Raw genomic sequence first — 23,845 nt, 5'->3', positions numbered from 1 at the left:
TTACCCCAGTCATCCCTTGTGACTACCTGGTATTTTTCTTTTTGTCTGCCAAGTTATAATCTTGAAATTTTGCATTGGTCTTACAGTGCATATAAAATTCTGTTGCTATTGAAATACATTCAACCATGAAAGTATTATATTGACCATTTTACTTGGGAATCTATGATTCTACCAGTCAATAACCTGTAATCTCTCCCGTCAATTATTTTTTTTTTTTTTTTTAGATTTTCAAGATTTTATTGTAAAGCAACGCTCAGACACATAAATGTGTAACATGAGGTACATATATACAATGGTAAACATGATTTATAATACAAAGGTAACATTAAAAAAAAAAAATAAAAAACAATATAATTTAAAAAAAAATAAAATAAGACAATAAAAAAAAAATAAACAAAAATAAGACAAATTAATATACATATCACAATAGGTTATTCAGCTTTTTGATAAAAGCTGCCACCTGTCTATATAAATTGACATTACAGTAAGATAACATTACAGATAATTTCTGTTTACTTGCATGCTTCGTATAATAACTAGGGATATGTTGTTCTCTAAAAGTAACCAGTTGAGGAGACTTGCATATAAAAAGATAGTGAAATTCGTCTCCTATACTTTCTTTACATATGTGACATTTTCTGTCCTCCGCCGGAATATTGTGCCAACGCCCAGTTTCAATGGGAATTTTTATATTAGACGTTCTTAATTTTGTCATCCAGATTCTTGCATTTTCCGGTATTTTTATTAAATAATTTTCAAATCCAAAACAGTTTTTATAACTAGAATAAAATACACCTCGGGAAGATAATTGGACATCTTGATGCCATTTTTGTATATATTGGTCTTGTAAAACCTGTTTTATCAGATGTTTGTAGTCAGCACTATCTTGATTGACAAACACATATCCTAGTCCTGTATCATTAAATATTGATTCTATAAAGTTCAGCCATTTGAATGATTGACCGCTATTTTGCATTAAACTTAATAATAATCTATACATATTACTACTTAATTTGTCACCATGCATTATCCTTCTCCAAAATGATGTCATTCTTATTTTGACTTTTATTTCTAATGGAAATCTGCCTAATTCTCCATATACCATATAGTTAGGCGTTGAAGATCTTACTCTTAGAATACGTTTACAAAAATTTAAGTGAATTTGTTCTAAAATTTTCAGGTTTTCGTATCCCCAAATCTCACACCCATATAAAATATTCGTTTTACGCAATGCAGTTTATATCCTACATATAAGGATTGATTAAAAAAACTTATTTACTAACAAATATATATATCGATCCCCCGGATCAATTTAATAACAACTTTATGAGTTATGTTGTATTTGAATAGATAAGTAACTGTAACCCAGCCAAAGTTAACATCTTAAACTCGACATATTTGGCAAAATACCATCTTTAGTTAAAAATTGTCCAGTTTGCCTTTCTTGTATATATAGGTCTAAAGTATATTAAATTTATATTGAACTCCTCTTCAACAGGTACAGAAAACTTATTGTTTAATGTCATAAATAAAGTATTCTCCATTTACGTATTTTAATTAATTTAAAGTTATTTAATACATCCGTTTTGTTGTTCTAATAATGGGAATGTTGTTTAAATCACTGTTTACCTTCGTAGTAAATAAAATTATACCTTTCAAGACAGGTACAATCAAAACATATTTTCACAATAATTGACATTTTAAAGATTATGACGTGATTTAGTTTATTTTTCATCTTTTGACTAAAATCAAGAGTATTTTGAAGTAGAAACATACCTCGATGGGTAATAATCCAGCCAAGAGAGAGCCCCGTATTTTTCAAGGGGAAAAGAATCTCAACAAAGTGACAGCAACCACAGAAGCTGAGTTAGAATCGGAAAGTTTCGTTAATGATAAGGTTTGTTTTATACAATTTACTATATATTATGTACTGAAATTTATAGAGAACGTGTCCCTCTTCAAATGAATTTAAATGTAGTCTTCACTATTAAAATAAGAAAATTTTAATCGTTACACGTTTTATATTTGTATTCTTAAAATATAGAGATGATGTATGGTTGCCAATGAGAGAAATATCCACCAAAGTTCAAATAAAGTGGATGTAAGTAATTATAGGCAAACATACGGCCTTCAACAATGAGAAAAACCCACACCGTAGTCGGCTATAAAAGGTCCCGACATGAAAATGTGAAACAGTTCAATTCAGAATACTCATGGCATAATTTATAACAAAACATTTAACGCAAAACAAACATGACAGACACGAACCATCGACAACCACTTCACTACAGGCTCCTGACTTGGAACAGACACATTTGCTGTCAATTTTATATTTTATTCAAATCTTCTATTTTCCTTTCAGTCCTATAATTTTATTACCTTGGTCGTAAAATGAAGAAAATGCCAACTTACTGTAATATGATGATTACCTATTTAATTAAATGAATTACAGAATAAAAAGATTTGCATTTTAATTTTGGATTGCAAATTTGAAATGGAACGGGGTAGGTTAAAATTCTTACATAAAATTCAGTATAAAGATACTTTTCAATTTAAAGTGGTAACAACTGTTATTTGTGTAAAAAGTAGTATATTTGAGTAGACGATGCTTCGTTGGTATAGTAATTCAAAATATCTCCGACACTGTCATTTACAGTTTTAATTTAAATCTTCACTAAAATACAACGTATTAAAACTATGTACTTAGAGGTGTCGATCACGTTAAGTGATGTTTTTAACTTAAATCAATGTATTATTAACGCTTGAGTAATGAATTTGGAAATAAATAAACATCAAGGCTAAAAGGTATGGCAACAACAACAACAAACAAAACGTACTTAATAAAATATAAGACAGAAATAGACGCAATTTGCCTTTAAAAGTAGAGTCATTGATAATAACGTCAGACCAAATAAGATAAGAGCAATCAGATCAGATTAGGATAAAAACGACAATAAAAATAGTATCAGAAAAACAAGTTGGATATTACTACAGTTTATAATCTCGATATATCTAAATGTAGTGATATATGTATAATGGCACACAACTTTAGCACCTTTGCGTGTGAGTTCTGAAACAAATGTTTTTAACAAAAATGGACAAACTGATATTGTGGACGCTTTCTTTGCAAACTGAAAGCTTGTTGTGTCATGAAATATCACACGACGTACTTGACACTATCAAGTACAAAAAAAATGTTAAGTTCTCTCTCTTTCATGTATCCTCTTTTTAAATACGTACATCAATGTCTTCAACCTAACATTGGATGTATGTTTCATTATGAAAACGTAATTTTGATTGGCTAAAATAAATCATGTTCTATTGATCACAGCTTAGAAATATAGTTTTAATTATCAAATGATTCTTTTAGCAGTTTCATAGGGTTGTAAAAGCGTTGACCTTGTGCTCATTGTTAGAATGAAGCGCTTCCGCACTTCATACAAAATGTACTTCGGTCAACGCTTTTTCATTCCAATGAATTTACAATAAGAACCATTCAATTCTTCAATAACTGCCCTTTGTTGCTATTTTGAATTGATATAAAAATGGAACATTATCGTGCTTACAAAATAAGAACTATGGACTTGTCGTTTCCTCGTATAGAAATAGTGCCACGATATATACACTTTTAGAAGCAAAAAAACAACTATTTCCGGGGCCAAACGGTGGCCTATGAAACAGCAAAATTTGATATACCCTCATTTTAATGTTGCAGTTCAAATATCCTCAACCTTTATACCATGCTTTGTTATGTATTTATGTGCTTTGACTGATTTTAAAGTGGTGGCAGTTAAATTGCAATGTGGGCTGGGTGCCACCTGCTATTACTTGCAATGATAGATCTAGTTTTTAATTTGTTATCGATCTAAACATGTTTGGAATATTTGTCATTGGAGTTAGGATACCAACAATCAATCAATCACTATATTCTGTGTGAGGTTTATAACATTCATGCTACTACATGTATGTCTTATAAATATAAGGCAGACATATGAGTTCTTATTTCTTTAAAACTTGTTATACATAAAAGGAAGACCTATCAGCAATGCCACGTCTAACTTGATTAGTCAGTCATCTGTATCTCTTACTTTGACGCTGTTTTCGGAAATATCGAACTGCGAAATGATTACATTTTTTTGCAGGCCAAAATTACAACACTACAAATGTTTTCAAAATGATACTGATGAACCGTCTTTAATGGGTATGGGCTGTATGGCTTTGTTCATTGTTGAAGGCCTTGTGGTGACCTATAGTTTTTAATTTCTGTGTCATTCTGATCTTTTGTGGAGAGTTGTGTCATTGGCAATTATACCACATCTTTTTTTTTTTATATTTAAAGTGTTTCTGACATCGGACTCAAACTTCTTTCAAACTTAGTTTTACTGTGCGTATTGTTTGTGTGTTTTCTTTATTCTACATTGGTTTGAGGTATAAGGGGAAGGTTGAAATCTCACAAAAAATGTTTAACCCCGACGAATTCACTTTGTTATGATTCATTAAAATATTTTACTTCAGCATGGAGTTCAGGGGCATCACTTTGTCTAGTTTAAATGCATTTCAACATGTACATTGGATGTGCATACTTGGAGAGTTATTTCTTATGTTGGTGAATATCAACGAATCATAAAACGAAAATAAAAATAGAAATGTACAAAAACTTTTAACACCATATTTTTTTATTCAACCTAGGTCAAAATTCTTCCATCTCAAGATTTTTCCTTTGAACCAAATCCCATAACAACAAACCAAGTTCAACGAAGACAAGCAAAGCGAAATGTGGTTAAAAGAGTCTTGTACCGGAATGCTCTATGCGAACAGTACGTCATTGCAGCCAACCATAACGGTCTGAACACTGATTTGATAGACATTATCGAGAAGAACGCATCGAAGGTAACATAAACTGTTCACATAATTCATGCATTATTATTTTGTTTTTGTGTCATTCGATAGATGAATGAAAGTGAATGATTATTAACAGTGCATCAGCAACGATCTAACACACCATTGTACCTTTCAGAAATGTGAACTATTCAGTAGATTTAAATTTGCATACATTGCTTTTTATGCGTGATATGATAATAAGAATGTACAATAGTATGATATCCTGAAATTATGACAACTTTCCACCAGAGATCAAATTATATAGATGACACAGTAAGGCCTTCAACAATGAAAAAATCCCATGCCGCATAGAAAATGAAAATGTAAAATAATTCAAACGAGTAACCTAACTGTCTTATGTATGTACAAAAAGAGTAAGCAAAAGCAAATGTGATACACTGCGACAAAAATCACCATTGAAATATAGGTACATACATTGGGACACGCACATGTAGAATGTAATAATGCTTTCATACGTGCAGAAAACGTTGTGCAAAAGATAATTTTGTCAATTTAAAAATACAAAGAATTGCAATATTACTAGTATCTCATATCTCAGCTTGTAGGTAAGATTGACAAGGGTGCAGAACAAGATATTGGCGATTTTGATTTAAAATAATTTCAGGTACCACGGGTAGCACTGAGCAGTTTTAGAGAGCTGAGAGATTATCTAAAAGAACCGATACCCAACCACCCTGACAGTGACATTCTGCTGATCAGGTCCTTTATTATTTGGTTGTCAGATGCATTGGCTCATGATACAGTTGAGGATTTAGAGCCTCCATCTTCTCCTCTGTCATACAGATCTGGCGAAGGACAAGGCAGAACCCCGGATGTACTAATTAGACTGTTACGGCAACATAAAACTACATTTACCACAATATTTATTTTATTATGCTGGTATGTTAAAATAACATATTTATTATTTATAGATTTTACTTGATTCGAATGGTTTAAGATATATATGACAATTAAAACAACGGTAGTAGTTTTTTTTATATCAAAATTGAAATTCGGTGCTAATAAAATTCGAACAAAAACATTCAAACAACACAGTACAAATCCTAATACCCTGTTTGTATGATCTGACCGATTTAAAACACATTAAGGATTTTATCCTTTTTTATCTGAATATTTGTAAAAGATCATCATGTGCATATTTCGTGTATTCAAATTTTACTGGCAAAATATTAAAGTCAGGTATTTAACCCAACAAACGTAAATAATTCTTTGATGCGTTTCATCTGGTAAACATTTTTGAAAGTTTTTGATACTGAAGTATCAGACCTGTCTCACATACACATTTTTAAGACAGACAGACAGATACCATAAACTTATTGACATATAAACATGTCAGCCAGAGTTTGAGCTTGTTTTGCTATATCTATAAAAACAAGATTGACGAAAAAAGGTCATTTATTCAAAATCATAAAATGCAAAAAAATACAATTTGCAAATAATACATTTGACATAAAAGTTCATAATTAATATGCAATTATAATACATAATTAATACGAAATTACATCAACTAAAATCATATCAATTGAATAAATGACAAATAATAGCAAAGGTGGGGAGAAAAATCTGCCCAACTAAAAAAAAATCTATTAACAAAACTACTTGTAAAGATAAATAAAGGGAGGTTTGCGGGTGGGAAATTTAAATTTCACGCAATGTTTTAGAATCACAAGTTATCAAGGCGAAAGTTAATGATAAAAGGAAGTGCACACATGGCACGTAAACTTGTGTTGACCCCGCAAGATCATTGACCAATAAGAAGTAAGGAATCCACTCACATGGTTTTCTACACGTGAAAAAGTGATACACAATTTAGACAATAAATCAAATAGCAATGTTATACAAATCTGACCCCAAGGTCACATCAGAGACATCGTAAAATTTACAATATAAAGTTCTCATTCTTTTTATCAGTTAAAGCTATAAAACTACAAAGTTAATCTTCCCTGCTGTCTTAAATTATTTTATTCCGCTTCTTAATTAGCAAATAAAATTGGTTTTAAGACAGACAGACAGATACCATAAACTTATTGACATATAAACATGTCAGCCAGAGTTTGAGCTTGTTTTGCTATATCTATAAAAACAAGATTGACGAAAAAAGGTCATTTATTCAAAATCATAAAATGCAAAAAAATACAATTTGCAAATAAAACATTTGACATAAAAGTTCATAATTAATATGCAATTATAATACATAATTAATACGAAATTACATCAACTAAAATCATATCAATTGAATAAATGACAAATAATAGCAAAGGTGGGGAGAAAAATCTGCCACAAATACACTCTTACATTAAGAGTGGATCCCCCACCCGAGGGCTCTGGCGACATGAATCCAGTCTAAAATTCATGTTATAAAAATCAATTATTTATTAATAAAAAACAAAAAAATTTTAAAAAATTACAGATTGCAGTTACAGACCAGGCAATGCTGACATCCATAACATGCTCTCAGAACAAATCACAAAACATATAATAATGTACACAACTGTAAAAATCAAAATTGAAATTAGCATTTCTTATGACAATGATTAATCACAAGATTAATAAAACAGACACAGGTTATTAATAACAGATATTAAAATAATTAAATGGCACATGTTTTGGCAGGCAATGCTGACCCAAAGCTGTGCAATAAATAACTTAAAAATTTTGCATCCTTATATATTTCATAAAAGCACTCGATTTCCATCTCCCCATCCCTTGAATCACGGAGTGGGGAATTCCCCTAGCTGCAGCAGAAGTCGCAGCTCCTATCCTGAAACTGTGTGCTTTATAGTACCGAGTATCTAAACCGATGAATGAGAGAGCCGACTTTAAAGAGGTGGTGAAATAAGACCTAGTAACTGGAGCTCCAGACTTAAATTGGAACAAAGGTCCACTTGAATGACCAAATTGAGACAGATAGTGATGTACATGAATGACTGGACACGTAATATTATCTGCACAAATCGGGATATAGATGGTTTTTGGATGCAGATCACTGTGTTTATAATATGTCATGGTTAAAGACATACCTTTCAAAGAACTATTTTCACGATCAAATGATATGTCGCCAACCTAAAGCACCTGCTTTGTATCGGAGCCGCCTTTGGTCGATATCTCACCTACTCGTAAAAAGGCATAAAAAGCAAGCAGAAACATAGCCTTAAGGGCTAATTGGTTGTCTACATTAACAATTACACACGGCAAAGAGTCAATTAATTTGATCAAGATGTCCTTAGTTATAGGTAGTCTAGGGTCATTCTTGCCTTTCAAATTCTGTACACCTTTCAGAATTTTATGAATAACAAACATATCTGTTGGATCAGGCCAGCTATTTGATTTGTGCACAAAACTCAAAGCCGATATATGGGTGGCGATAGTTGATGGACTATAATTTCGTAAGAATAAATTAGCAATAAAATGAGATAGGAGTATGTGGGAAGATGGAAATGGTCTGCATTCAGCATAATACGTCTCACAAAATTGTAAATAACTATTTATCATTCTAGAGTAAGATTTGTGTGTAGCATCTGATAAAGATGCTGTAAACAACTTAGCAACTACAGATTTAAAAATTGCACTGGAACTATTGTCTGTTTTGGAGACAACCATGGAGCAATCAGGCGCACTTTCTGGAAAGAAAAACGAGAGAGGAGATCACAAACGACATTATGATTTCCTGGGATATGCTTAGCTCGAAAGTATATATTATGCTTTAAAGATGCTAGGACTAAACGTCTTACAAGTCTCATAATGACGCTGACCTTCGAAGAAGTTTTATTGATAATTTCAACTACTGCAGAATTGTCAGTGAAAAACAAAACCTTATGATTTTTTAAACATTTGCCCCATATTTCGACAGCTAGCACAATAGGAAAAAGTTCCTTAACGGTTATATGTTCAGGTTCAATTTCAGGAGGCCAACTACCTGTGAACCAGTCATTACCAAATACAGCTGCAAAGCCTCCATGCACTCCTGCGGCATCGGAATACAGTCTTAAAGTATCAGAGGACACCCAGTTGTCGAATAGAAAGCATAATTTCCCATTAAAATGTTCTATAAACTCGAACCAAGCCCTCAGATCCGCTCTTGCTTCTGCATTTAAGGTGATACGGAATTGAGGATTAGTGTGACCTAAAGTGAGATTTATTAATCTTCGCAAAAAAGCTCGACCCGGTATGATAACACTGCATGCAAAATTTAATAAGCCAATTAAAGATTGCAAATCTCTTAGAGTCACACTTCGCCGTCGTTTGACGGAAACTAGCATATCATATATTTTCTCGATTTTATCAGAAGGCAACCTGGCTATCATTTCATTAGAATCAATTTCGATGCCATAAATGGTTAAAACCGTGGTAGGAAATCGGGTTTTTTCATGCTTGATTGGCACTCCAATCGTTTTACATAACTTCAAAAAGGAATGCAGTGCATAGTCACAAGCTTTACTACTTGCTTTACTAACAAAGACAAAATCATCTAGAAGATGGGAAACGTTAGAAATACCGAATGAACTGGTTAATATCCAATGAAGGGCAGTTGAAAATCTTTCAAATAGCTGACACGATGAAGAAAGGCCCATGGGGAGACAAGTATCATAGTAGAATTTACCATTCCATGTAAAGCCTAAAAAATGGTAATCTTATGGATTTATGGGCAATAAACGAAATGCATTTTCAACGTCCGCACGTGCCATCAGGGCTTTATGACCTTGACTTTGAACTAAATGAATGACATTTTCAATATTTTCATAAGATACCGAAGTATATTCAGCAGGGATTGACGAATTGACAGAATTTCCTTTAGGAAATGACAAATCATGTATAACACGGTATTGACCTTCTTCTTTTTTCGGTACGAGACCCAATGGGGAACAAATAAAATTAGGCAAGGGTGGCGAATTAAAAGGACCTCTATACCGCCCTTTCTTAATTTCCTTTTCTATTTTTTCCGTCACAATTTCAGGTTTATCCAGCGCACTTTGATGATTTTTACAAGTCAGAAATGAAATGTTTTCACCATTAGCACCTAACTTAAAGCCCTTTGTAAATCCATTAATCAAAAATTCTCTTAGTTCCGGATCATAAAGCTCTAAGTATTTACTAAGCATAACCAGTTTAACTGGAGTTGGAAGGTTTACCACCTGTTGGTCGTTTATTACAGATGTCTGAAGCATGTTTTTGTCCACAGTGAACACATTGGTGTTTGAGTTTGCACGCTTTGCTTCCACACATACCAGTGTCGCAGTATCTCCAACAGAAACCGATTGGGTATTTACCTTGTTTCTGTTGGGTTTTACCGAGAAAGGGCGACCTGCTGTTTTTTGAACAAGACGACTGAGAATGTTGCTGATAATTGCCTGAATGTTTTATAGCCGTAGCCAAACGGTATAATTCATCGTGCAAAATGACCCAATCTAACCTATGAACTACTCTCAGCTTTCTAAATTCTTCATCATAAAGTTTTACTGCCTGAATGCCACTCTCATAACCAAGTTTTCTCATATTATTTCCATATTTTATCAGATCTAACATCATGTGCGGATACTTAGTAAGATAAATTGATAAAAATATATCAAAGGCGTTATTCCACTGGTGCATGCTTGAAATTGCTTTTGGGTTTGAATTGGAAGTTGTCATAAGTTTGACACCAGTGGCAATTACATGAATTTCTTCAGTGGATTGAGTTTGTGGCAGTAAGGCAGCAAAATCTACATATTCATTATTGAAAATAATATTTCTAATTTTTTCATTTACATGATATGCTAAAGGCAATGAGTTCTTGATTAAATTTACAGAGCTAAATGTTATAGGAGTAGTACCTTCCCTCTGTGAGTCTAAATTATAATTCAATGGTAGAGGCATCGAAGTGTTGTCTTGAAGCAAGCTGGTGTTAACTGGATGTACAACAGTGTTCATTACGGTTGATGAAGAACAAGGCATTGGTGGAATAACTAAGCTTGGGTTTCTCATTGTAGAGGTACTTGCTTGAGTTTGCTGTGCTGTTGGATTAATTAACTCAGCTAGTGACGGCTGATGTTGAGATGTTGGTTCTTGAGATGATGATTCATTTCGCATACGGTTAAGTAAAGCCAAAGCAATTTCGTCTGCCGTAGGCATTTTTTCAGGAGGACTTGTGGAAGATTGTCCTGCATCTTCAACGGAAATGTTACTTTCTGTGATATTTAATACTGTTGGTGACCTTTTTTGTGTCCGTTTTCTCTTCTCAGGTATGACTACTGGATCTGGCACAGTTACCGAACTTGAGGATTTAACCGAAGCTGCTCTCCTCTTTGGTTGTTTTGCTCTAGGCATACTTAAGTACTAGAGAAAAGAAAAAGAAAAAGAAATTGTAACAAACCGCTGAATGTATCCAAAAAAATAATTTTAAATTTGTTTTAATAATGCATTAATAATGGTATGAAAATTGAAATTTAGATTTATATTCCAGTGCAACCCAAAACTACATGTATCAACGTATTAGCAAACATAATAAATTGACAACATGACTTAAATATCATCAAATATCTAAAAAAAAACCTACATGTATAAAATATAATACATGGCAATTATAACCTATGATACAGGTTACAATGCAAAAATTATTATGTTCCAAACCAATATCACCGTGACAATAATAACTGAAGTAGCATGAGTTTCATGACGAAGCATAGAAAATCAAATAAAACGCTACATTAACACATATTTGACGAAGCAAATACACAGAGGGCATAAGTACAAGCAACCACGCCCTCCGCACCAGTTAAAATATCATCCACCTTACACCAAGCTAGTAAGGAAAATTGGTTTATTTGCTAAAACAAATAGACAGAGGTCATAAGTACAAGCAACCACGACCTCTGCACCAATTAAAAAACGGTAACCTTACCCAAGTAAGCAAGGAAATTAGGTTTGAAAAATAAAATATTAGAAAATGATAATCAATAAATGAAATAAAACAAGTTTTGGGTTGCGACATATTTAAAAAAAAACAATTTTCATACCGTAAATACAAAGTAATGAGTAACATAATTATGCATACATTAAAATAAACCACGTCTCATACAGATGCCTAAGGCGGATCTGATACTATTTGCAAACTTTAAAGTGCCTTTTTTATTTAAATGCACACCGTCATTTGCTATCAGTGATTCAGAATCAGACCACATGCCTCTATGGTGCCAAAACGATAATTTGTCTATATTCTTTATGATCAATTTTACATGTGTATTTACTTCATTAACAATTTCGTTGTAATTATAAGGCCGATTCGCATTAAAACGGTGAAAAAGTTGACCGACAATAACATGTTTTACATCATAACCATCAATGATGAACTCTGCAAATGAAGTTATATCTCGAGCTAATAGCTTTGGGTCAACACTATCATGCTTAATATCATTACCCCCAACTTGCAAAAATACAACATCGGGTTTATCATCAGCTATAACTTTTAATAAGCATGGTTGAAACATACATTTTGGCCCTTGACGTACAGTGCCGCCACCGGAACCAAATAAGTTTACTAAAATATCTCTTTCATCAAGAGACAAATTTGACCAGCCATTATGTTTATTGCATAAAACAAAATCATTTAACCGACGAATGAAAGAATGGCCAAAAACAACTGCACGTTTGTCCATAATGTAGCAAAAAGTGAAGTTAATTTAATTTAACAACTCAAATTATAATTTAAATACACAAAAATATGGTTCGCCTTTACCTCAAATTGCTGAAACAAATCAATCCAGGCTAGAACTTCCAGAAAAATTTGAATTTTACACAGATAAGTTCAAATTATACACAATATTGATTTAAATTTCACGCAATGTTTTAGAATCACAAGTTATCAAGGCGAAAGTTAATGATAAAAGGAAGTGCACACATGGCACGTAAACTTGTGTTGACCCCGCAAGATCATTGACCAATAAGAAGTAAGGAATCCACTCACATGGTTTTCTACACGTGAAAAAGTGATACACAATTTAGACAATAAATCAAATAGCAATGTTATACAAATCTGACCCCAAGGTCACATCAGAGACATCGTAAAATTTACAATATAAAGTTCTCATTCTTTTTATCAGTTAAAGCTATAAAACTACAAAGTTAATCTTCCCTGCTGTCTTAAATTATTTTATTCCGCTTCTTAATTAGCAAATAAAATTGGTTATATGTTTTAAATGGTTTCCTTTTAGGTTTTTAGTTGATTTTTTTTCTGGTGAAAGATAAGTTACCATTAACTATGCTTTTACATCTTATGACCAGTATTTTTGTCTTTTTGTTCGATTTTTGTGATTGCCTTGTTAGCTGATCATCGACGTATATGTCAGTTGATCGAATATTCAATTGGTATATATCGTTACGGTTTCTCTTTTAATGCTTCAGTTATTTCGGTTTTTCTGTGAAATACATTACCTATAATATTAATCAAGCAATGTTACCTATTTCATTGGTAGAAAAGAGAAAAAAAGATTCAATTATTAAGGTCTTTCCTTTCTTAAATGGAAAGACCTTACTGTATTTCGTTTGTTTATTATTCTTTTTCTTCCGCCGTTTTTCAAAGTTAATCTTCGTTAAAAGTACGCAAGATATCAAAATGATCTTTGGTACCAAGTATCGGGTTAATAAAAGCTATCTTGTATTAGGGGGACCGAAGTTTACTATTTACCTTATAGGAGTTATCTCCCCAATTACAAAAAACACTGTTATCGCTATAACTCATGAACTATAAGACTTAGCGGCAAATGATTTTTTTTTAAATGTTTTTTGCCAAAAGTTACAGTTTCAAATAATTTGAACCAAAGTGATCCAGTGACCAATTATAGGAGTTATTTCCCCTTGAATATTTAAATTTTCGATATGCATATAAATCTCATGAACCGTAAGTCGTAAAGACTGCGGGTCTTCAGAATTGAGTTCATTGGACCAAAACTAGAAAATATAGGTCAAGGTCAAAGGTCAAGGTCATATTTTAGATTTTCAAAAGTTTTTCATTTCCCTATAACTATTGAACGGTTATAGATACAGAAAATTTAAGCAGTGAAAAATGATTGGTACTTCAAGGGGCAACTTTTTTACATTATGACTATATTGATTTTACCATCATGTAAGGGACATAACCCCCATTGATGGTTTTAAAAAAGCCATTTTAGGCAAAACTCTTAAACAAAAGGTCCTTGACCGATACGGTCTTTCGCAATGACCTTGTGGGCAATGACCTTGACGAAGGTCACAAGGTCAAAGGTCAAGGTCATCAAATTATGTGGTTTTGGCACTATTTAAACAGTTTTATGTGTGTTTGAATTCCAACCAACCAACCAACCAACCAACCAACCAACCAACCAATCAACCAACCAATCAATCAACCCAATTAATCAATCAATCAACCAACCAAGCAACCAGCCAACCAATATCAATCAATAAATGGATGTTTCCGTTTCATGTGTTTCATACGGGATCCAATTTCTTTTTTTTCTCGCTTGTTAAACCAACCAACATGTTTAACCAACATGTTTAACCAACATGTTTAACCACCTGTTTAACCAACGTGTTTAACCAACCAACCAATCAATCGATCAATGCATGTTTCCGTTTCATGTGTTTCATACGGGATCCAAGTTTTTTTTTTCGCTTGTTTTAATTGAGCCTATGCAACCAACGTGTTTAACCAACGTGTTTAACCAACATGTTTAACCAACATGTTTAACCAACGTGTTTAACTAACCAACCAACGTGTTTAACCAACTAATCAATCAATGCATGTTTCCGTTTCATGTGTTTAATACGGGATCAAAGGTTTTTCCCCCGCTTGTTTTAATTAAGCCTATCCAACGTGTTTTACCAACCAACGTGTTTAACCGACCAACATGTTTAACCAACGTGTTTTACCAACCAACGTGTTTAACCAACCAACATGTTTAACCAACGTGTTTAACCAACCAACCAACCAATCAATGCATGTTTCCGTTTCATGTGTTTCATACGGGATCCCAGGTTTTTGTTTTCGCTTGTTTTTATTAAGCTTATCCAACGTGTTTAACAAACCAACGTGTTTAACCAACCAACATGTTTAACCAACCAACGTGTTTAACCAACCAACATGTTTAACCAACCAACGTGTTTAACCAACCAACATGTTTAACCAACCAATGTGTTTAACCAACCAACCAATCAATCGATCAATGCATGTTTCCGTTTCATGTGTTTCATACGTTATCCAATTTAATTATTGCTTGTTTTAATTGAGCCTTTCCAACCAACGTGTTTAACCAACATGTTCAACTAACCAACCAACGTGTTTAACCAACCAACGTGTTTAACCAATCAATCCATTCCATTAATTAATGCATGTTTCCGTTTCATGTGTTTAATACGGAATCCAAGGTCTCTTTTTTTTCCGCTTGTTTCAAGAGACCCTATATCAAGTGTTTAATTAATAAACCAATCAACCAACCAACAAACCAACCAACTAATCAATAAATTAATCAATCAATATATATATGATTTAATTATTTATGACAGTATAATTAAAAGAAAATGGAAGGAAAGACCTATCAATTATTCAAGAAGAATTGAACTTTAATTTTTTACATTTATTCTTAAATCTCTTGTAAGTTTTTTTTCGGTATGTAAGGCGTGTAATAACGTCATCATTGTGTGAATGAAATTAATAATAATCGTAATTTCAAGCTGTAAATAAAAAAATAAAAGAAAAACATTTCGTCTTCCTTGCTTAGTCTATATCATTTTTCAGGGCTACTGGTATTAAATGTGACAAGATAAGTGGTGTCTGCAGGAGTGATGATGGAAGCACATTACTTCCATGCGCATGGGTAGCAGTTTTTATTAAAGACACGTGGCAGCTTGTTCATCCATATCGCATATGTCGAACACTATCAGGGAATATATCAAAAGACATGGTCAAATCTTATACTGAAGTCCATTCAGATACGAATGAGATTCTAAAGAAAACATTCTTAGATCATTATGTTTTGTCAAATCCAGAACATTTTATTCACGAATGCTTTCCTGATGATGAAAAATGGCAGTTACTTCTTGAACCAATAACAAAAGAACAATTCTTAGACCAAGACATGTTCTTTCCTCCTTGGTGGAGAACGGGTCTAAAACTTACTACTCATTTGAGCCACCGAATAACCTGTGACGATGGTAGAATTACACTTGGTTTCATGGGAACATACGAATCCGTATATGAATTGGTACTTTGGTATAATTTAGAATTAGTTGAGACAGACTTAGATATAAAAATTGAAAATGATAACTTCTTACAAAAGTTTGTTTATCTTATCAGAAACGAATCAACCTGGACATGTGATATACTGTTTCCATATACTGGTACCTACAAACTTGTATTTTATGCCGGTAAATATGGTGAACCTCTTCTAAAAATACTCGCAGTTGATATCGATTGCAAGGTGTGTCATCCTGAACCCATGCCACTTCCTATTAACACTGGTGCTATTGGGCTGGGGCCTGGTCCTTTCATGTACTTCTCTGGGCTATCTCATCCGTCATACAGATCTGGAATACTGCACATCGATTTAAGCAGACATTTCCAGATAAAATTTCGGATAGATAATAGAATGTCTGAACTGATTTCCATAAAAGCAAATGTGTTGTCTTCAGAAGCAACATCAAACCATTCGGAGGATTACGAAGTGATCAATGAACTAACCCAGTGTTGTTTAATACGAAGAAGAACATACAAAGAAGTAGTGATTGACGTTTTCCCACCAGAATCACCAGGACAATACATTTTGCAGATTTGCACTGAAACAAATGGATATTTAGAATCTGAGACAAAAACAGCCTGTTACTATCTGTTGATCTACGACGAACTTCCTTTGCAAGAATCGCACGAGGTATATACTCTTAATTGATGAAGATACTTTCAGAGCATAAAATGTAATTGCCTTTTGCATTAAATTCTAACACAAAACCATGAAAATCATTTTTTTTCTTGAATAAATACATTTCTTTGGACCGTACTGCATACAACACATTATGGTTGTTGAAGTGTGTTCTCTATTGTTTCTTGTTTCGCACTTTTGCTTGGATATTGCTTTTACTACTTCCTCTATTTTTCTCTAGAAAGCGTCGACCAAATAAAGAAATTTAACATTCAATTCTTGCTAAGGATTAAAGTAGGATAAACAAGAATACATTGAACTCAACATTCAAATCACAGATTCAGGTAATATCGATACAATGAATCAATAGATGCTTTGATCTAATATAAATATATGTTTTTTTTATAATTGTAGAACTGTGGCATCAGAGCTGCTCGAAAGATGTTAAATGTTTCAATAGAAGGCAAGAACGTCAACGAAATATTATTCCGTATTCAGGACTGTGCTAGCAAGAAAATAACAGAGGTCGACCTAGATGTTCAAAGAGCTAGAGGAAAAGCTGCAATTCTCAACATTAAACAAAGTAATGGAAGTTTTTTTAAATTTGATTTGTGTACTTCAAATAAGCTACACAAACACATTCTTAATAGCAATGTAGGGCAACAAATCTTATTGCTTTTAGAATAATCATTCAGTCGGTCAACCAAGGATAACTTTGAATTGCTATTTGATAAGGGACTTTCCGATATTAATTTTCCTTGGATTTAGGTATTTTTGTTATCTTCCCGTTTTTACGGGTTTTTTTTCTTTTTATCACGGTAACTGCAATACAATGCTATCCAAAATAAAGGTACCAAAATTAATTTGATGCCTTTTTTAACATTTAGAACTCTTTTTATTTCTAATCTGAGGTGCTTGAAACTAACCTATGTATATTGAATAATACATAACGTCGAATAACCCTAAACCAAAAATTCAACACTGACATAAAAGAGGACACATATTAATCCAGTTTTAAAAAGAATTTACTCTAACTTCCTCTGCTAATTCAATTGTATATTTATTTAGAAAAACTACACAGAGGTCGAAAAGTGGCTGTTGATCCACGGCTGCATCATTCAAACATAGTAAGACAGTCGGAATATGAAGCAAGACTACATAGACTTATAAATCTTCTTGAAAGACTGATCTATTATCTACAGCATGGTGATAGCTCAGAAACATGGGCAACTGTGAGCAGACCACAATCAGTAAACAAAGTAACAGTCGAAAAAACTAATGCAGTTAATCAAACAGTAAATCTGCTGCTCACATTGTTCAGCAAGTCAGATAAGAAGGAAAAGGTATGTATACATGTGTTTCTTTTATTCATCAACAAAACACAACCACGAAATACATAATATTGCTTTTAATTAGTAAGTGATAGAATTTGTTCTAATCATTTTTCAGTTGATTAGATATTTTGTTGATTTAATGTAACTATAACATGTTTTTGCTAGTCTCGAGTTTAGGACTTAAATATTCGTAAAGTTAAGTTTGCTTAAATCATTTAATTTTGCCCAGAGATAAATTAATCATGCTTACATCCAACAGTCATATAGGATATGAACTAAAGAAGATTTTTTATTTAAGTTCATGCGACAGAAAAGCAACATGGAAATTCCCCCCAAAAATTACATAAAGTCAATATAAATGAGAACAAAATAATGTCCTGGATAAACAAGTTAATCTCCACCATTAACAGCGAGAGATACGAAAAAGGATAAAAATTATAAATAAACCAGAAGATAGTGGTTAAAGTAAACTCACTCTGCTGGCATCAACCTCATGGTGTATGGAAAGCCGTTCTCGTCAAAACTATGTTTAAACTATTTTTCGAAAAATTTACACACTGAGAATTACAACAAAGCACATTGCGATTTGAAAACTTCAAAACACACACTGAGAATTAAAAATTACACACTGAGAATTAAAAATTACACACTGAGATTTCATAAAGACGCACTGAGATTACAAAAAGGAAAAACACACACTGAGAATTGAAAATTACACACTGAGAATTGAAATTACACACTGAGATTTCAAAAAGACACACTTAGAATAAATAAACTGAAGACACGCACTGAGAATTTGAAAATTACTTTTTATGCGCACATATCTAATTAGCATACTTAATCTGAATCTATTACAAGCTTAAAACAACTAGGGGACAGATTTGGTTCCAAATTATTTATATAATTTTTTTTTAGAAATAAATGAACATGAAAAATACCCACTTACTCTTATTACAAAATATAACCAAGTGTTAAAAATTTTATTAAAATTATAAGAAAACATTGGAACAATCTGCAAAAAAACAAAGAATGCAGTGGAAATTTTACTCAAGTGTCTATATTAGGATGTAAACGTAACAAAAATATAAAAGATTACCTTGCGAAATCAGGGTAACAGTTGGAAGACTTTTGAAAAGGGACCCATGCATGCTTAAACGGTTTTAAGTTAAAAAAAAAAATCCCGATACACTGGTAGTAATGATCTGAATTACAGGCAACAAACTTATGAATATGAGCGATGTTAAGTCTTGAAATAATTTATTACGAATGTTGATTGAAGGAATCGCATTTCATTATAATAACAAGAGTTCTTGAGATCAAGATATTAATCTGTTGAATTATTCATCTCATGAATATTCATTAGTAATTTGCATATTAATCTCAGTATGTATTTATGAAATCTCAGTGTGTGTTTTTCCATTTATTTCATTTCAGTGTGTCTTTTTAAAATCTCAGTGTGTAAGTTTGAATTCTCAGTTTGTGTTTTTTATTTTTTTAAATCTCAGTGTGTAATTTAGATTTCCCAGTGTGTTATTTTAGGTTTTTAAATCTCAGTGTGTTATTTTAGGTTTTTAAATCTCAGTGTGTATTTTATTTTTTTAAAAAAGGGTGTAAACATAGTTTTGACGAGAACGGCTAGCCATAATGGTGTCTTATAATTCAATTTCGGTTAATATCCTTCCTAAAATGTGTCAAACGGGAAATCATTAAAACGACAAAAAGATTGACTGGAGAGTATTATCCTCTGGCTTGAAACCTGTGCTATATCGACAAGGTTTTAAAAAGAAAGCAAATTTTCATATACCCAAAGCTTACAAATAAGACAGAAACTTATGCAAGTGTTTATTTTGATTTGTTCTATTTAAAAAGATTTCGTACTAAAACAAATATACGGTCTTTGATATTTGCACATCAAACCTTCTGACAAAATACTTGGTAAGAAGTATTCTTAGCCTACAGAGCGAAAAGGAAAAGCTGGCAGTTTGATACACAGTCTAACAAATATGTACATGCTATTGATAGATGAAACATATTAAAGACTCAAGTGTAATAATACTTTTGTAGACGAAACGCGCGTCTGGCGTAAATAAAACATTTAATTCTAGTATCTAAGATGAGTTTATATACATTAAACTGTTTTAGCGTTTAAGCAGGGACGAACTTCAGTTGACACAGCTTGTACTTAAAACAAACTGTTTTCTTGTGGTCTAGTTTTTTTTCAAAAAACATTTCAGGATACTGTTTGGTTGATTGAAGAACTCTCAAAAGAGCTGAAGCAGCACGGCTTTATTCTTTTACCAGAAGACATTAGACGGACAATGGATTTAATGGAAGATTTCACATTTAACCATCGAGTAAAGATTGCATCAGACATATTCAAATGCGTAAGTCGAAAGTAATCAAATTGGAAGTAGTTAATGTTTGTGCTGAATATTTTTACCATGCCTTGTACAGAGATTAGAAATTGTGATGTGATTTCGACTAAAGGACAAAGCGCATGCACGGTTGGATAACAGTTTTATCTATCATGAAATGAAACTAGCTTTATCCTTTAACATCGTGTTTCGTTGCCATTTCACTGATTAATTCAAAGTTTGGTGATTAATTTGATCTCATGTGGATAATTGAGTACTGCCGAAATGTTTTAGTCGACATACGACTCATCAGTGGCGTGCAAACAAAGACAGAAGTTATAAAGTTTAAAAAACAAAAAAAATCGAAAAAAATGTGCGAAAAACGGCTAAGCCAATATTTTGGGTTCGAATGACCTTAGTTGTCGAACAATTTACCTGTTTTATAAACAGTAAATTTATAGAGAATGTACATATTATGATTAATATTTCAATTCAACACAGACTGAGGTGCTGTTATACCTTTAAGCTCAGTGACGTATCGAGCACCCGCAAAGGCATCAGTCCAGTTTTAAAAAAAAATGCTTCAACGATTCAATGCTTACAATAATTTGTATGCAAGCGAGCAATACATCTACAGAATACTCATTAATGATGCACGAATCAAAACAGTTGGAAGACAAATTCATATGATTAGGAGAGAGTATATGCTCGTTATCTATCAATAGTTTTTTTTTCTTTAACTATATATATCATCTCAACCAATCACAAATACTAATATACTTAACTTTATAACGTACTAGTATTAATTATAGCTGCATTAGTGTTGTGCATTGATAAAAACAGATGACAATGTTAATATATACTATTATCTGTTCATATGAGTCATATTTCTTTATCTTTTGCAATTTTAAGGTTAGATGTAAGAAGTTTTATGTGTAAGATTTGTAATTGTCTTCATTGAAAACGTGTTTGATGTAACGTTATTAAGGATGTGCGAAAGATACCAGAGGGACATTTAAACTGCATAAGTCGAAATTAAACTGTTGATGTGTATGTTATTTGTTTATCGTTTATTTTTTGTACATACAAAAAGGCCGCTAGTTATTCGTATGAATTGTTTTACATTTTTCGGTTCGTGCCTTTTTATAGCTGACTATACGGTATGAGCTCTGCTCATTGTTGAAGGCCGTACGGTGACATATAATTTCTGTGTCAATTGGTCTCTTGTGGAGAGTTGTCTCATTGGCAATCATACCATATCTTTTTATTTTATATTGACAACGCCATGGCTAAACATTTTCATTTTAGAGAATGTGTGATAAAATGTTTTGTTTATTACAGGTTAACGAGATAGTAACATTGCTGATAAGTGAATGGAATGCGTTAGAAAGATAGACATATTCAAAGAGGCAACAGTATGACTGAACGGCAAAGATGTTCTAATTCTAATATATAGCTAAATATCTACTATATAATATTAAACCTATTATGTTATCTCCAACAATCCTTGGCCATTCGTTATCTTCGAAACTATTTCAAAGCCATTTTTTCGAGGAAATAAATCCTCAAATTTATACGGACGCCATCATAAGATTGTAAATCATTATAAAAAAATCTGTATCACAGATATCCTGGTAAATGTTGCAATTAACATTACTACAATCCATCCTATTCTTTAATGCTGATGTCATTGCACGAGACTTGTCAACAGTCTTGAAGGCTGTTACATGCATATGTGGAGCAGAACCTTCTTACACTTCTGATGCATCTGCGATATCCTCTAGCTTTTATTTAAATTGGTTCGAGTTGCTCTTGCTTTTATTTTGATGTTATACTTTGTGATTGTGAATGTATCGATGATCGTGTTGTTTTAACTGGTCACACTCTTGTCTAACCTTTGTCATAAAAAGTCAAAATTTCACATTCGGTCACTTTAATTGGCAGTGGTTATGAAATTAACATATGTTTTAAATATTTGGTCATTTGGACATTAATAACCATTTTTGGTAGTGGGTGATGCTTAATCACTTCACATGTGATCAACATGCTATAAATAAGTAGGAGCTTCATCTGACCACCCTTTCAGAGCACCTGAGTTTACTCTGGTGTGTGGTGAGGTCTGTATAGCTCAAGACCCGTCTTTAGTTTTCAAAGTAGTGATGTGTTGACAAATTTTGTGTCGTTGTTTCTCGTTTTTTACATGGTGTTGTCTGTTTCTCTTCGACTAATGAATTTTTAATTTCTCTTTAATATTCTCTACCTCATTTGACACAGTTGAACAAACAAAAAACCATCTGTACAAAACCTTTCGAAGAATCACAATTAGAATTGAAATTACAAAAGGAGATTAAAAATAAGTAAAATTCACCGGGAATTATTAAACCACTGAGACATTGGGGCAACGTTTATAGAAATGTAACGTAAACACATTTGGTTCTGAGGTTCACTACAGTTATGCATTGGTATCTTTTATTTTGCACATGGTCTTTCTTCTACGTATGGATTTTTTTTTTTTTTTTTTTTTTTTGTAATATTAAACATATTTTATTAACAATCACCTATTACATCAACCCTCAGTTGCCCAGGGAAGCAACTAAGGGGGCCCCAATTTTTACAGTCTCATTTGTCGGGGAAAAAGCAAATGAGAAAAAAAAACTCCAACTATAAATTATTAACATCAACCTTTATAAATATTATCTATCCTTGTACAAATGTACATGTACCTGCAATCAATATCGATCTATATATCTATAACTCTCACCATATATAATTATTTGAATAAAGTATGTTTTTTATCTTCATTTATTTCTCACAAAGGCTACCTGTATTTATTAAGCAGTTTCAATTTTATCGTACATCAAGTCTTTTGTTATGTTACGTATGGATTTTAATTTCCACTCTGCTACCTTTTTTCTTTTTTGCGATGATACATTTGAAATGAAGAAGATCCCGCAAAGAAGACTAACAACGACGAGGGACAGGTACATTAGTCTTCTGATTTAAAAAGTATAATCGCAAAAGTACTGAACTCCGAGGAAAATTTAAATCGGATATGGCAAAGTCAAAAGCTTAAACACATCAAATTTAAAAGAATGGATAACAACTGTCATATTCATGACTCGGTTCAGACATTTTTTATGTAGAAAAGGGTGAATTCAATCTGGTTTTATAGCTAGTGAAACCTCTTACTTGTATGATAAAACACATTGTGTCAGACCATATTTTAATCTCTTCTGATTTTATTGAGTTTTATGAGATTGCTACATATAATTGACGTACACAACACTAATGTTTAGTAGATTTAAACAAATACATATGATTAAAACATTCAGATGAAAGCAGTTAACAAATCTCAATATAAAAACTGAAAATTGTTTTATAAAGATTGAGCAAA

General features: G+C 32.5%; 1 protein-coding gene across 1 annotated transcript; it reads left to right on the top strand.

The window, feature by feature from the left end:
* The first annotated feature begins 1,633 nt into the window (after positions 1–1,633).
* LOC139502209 (lim and transglutaminase domain protein ltd-1-like) lies at positions 1,634–21,947 on the top strand. The gene is made up of 8 exons (XM_071291636.1): positions 1,634–1,897; positions 4,690–4,890; positions 5,507–5,781; positions 15,647–16,775; positions 17,178–17,346; positions 17,832–18,106; positions 20,332–20,481; positions 21,793–21,947. The coding sequence occupies exons 1-8, from the start codon at positions 1,781–1,783 to the stop codon at positions 21,844–21,846; spliced, it is 2,370 nt and encodes a 789-aa protein (XP_071147737.1). The 5' UTR covers positions 1,634–1,780; the 3' UTR covers positions 21,847–21,947.
* Positions 21,948–23,845: the final 1,898 nt, after the last annotated feature.

Source organism: Mytilus edulis, chromosome 13, assembly GCF_963676685.1.
Source record: "Mytilus edulis chromosome 13, xbMytEdul2.2, whole genome shotgun sequence".
In the NCBI taxonomy this organism is placed as follows: domain Eukaryota; kingdom Metazoa; phylum Mollusca; class Bivalvia; order Mytilida; family Mytilidae; genus Mytilus; species Mytilus edulis.
Note: the sequence above shows the minus strand (reverse complement) of the source record. Positions and strands in the feature narration are given on the sequence as shown.

Bases quoted from the DNA above. Each gene is read 5' to 3' on its own strand.
- LOC139502209 (XM_071291636.1), top strand. From the start codon at position 1,781: ATGGGTAATAATCCAGCCAAGAGAGAGCCCCGTATTTTTCAAGGGGAA. The intron at 1,898-4,689 runs GTTTGTTTTATA...TATTCAACCTAG, and splicing joins AAAGTTTCGTTAATGATAAG to GTCAAAATTCTTCCATCTCA. The intron at 5,782-15,646 runs GTATGTTAAAAT...ATCATTTTTCAG, and splicing joins ATATTTATTTTATTATGCTG to GGCTACTGGTATTAAATGTG.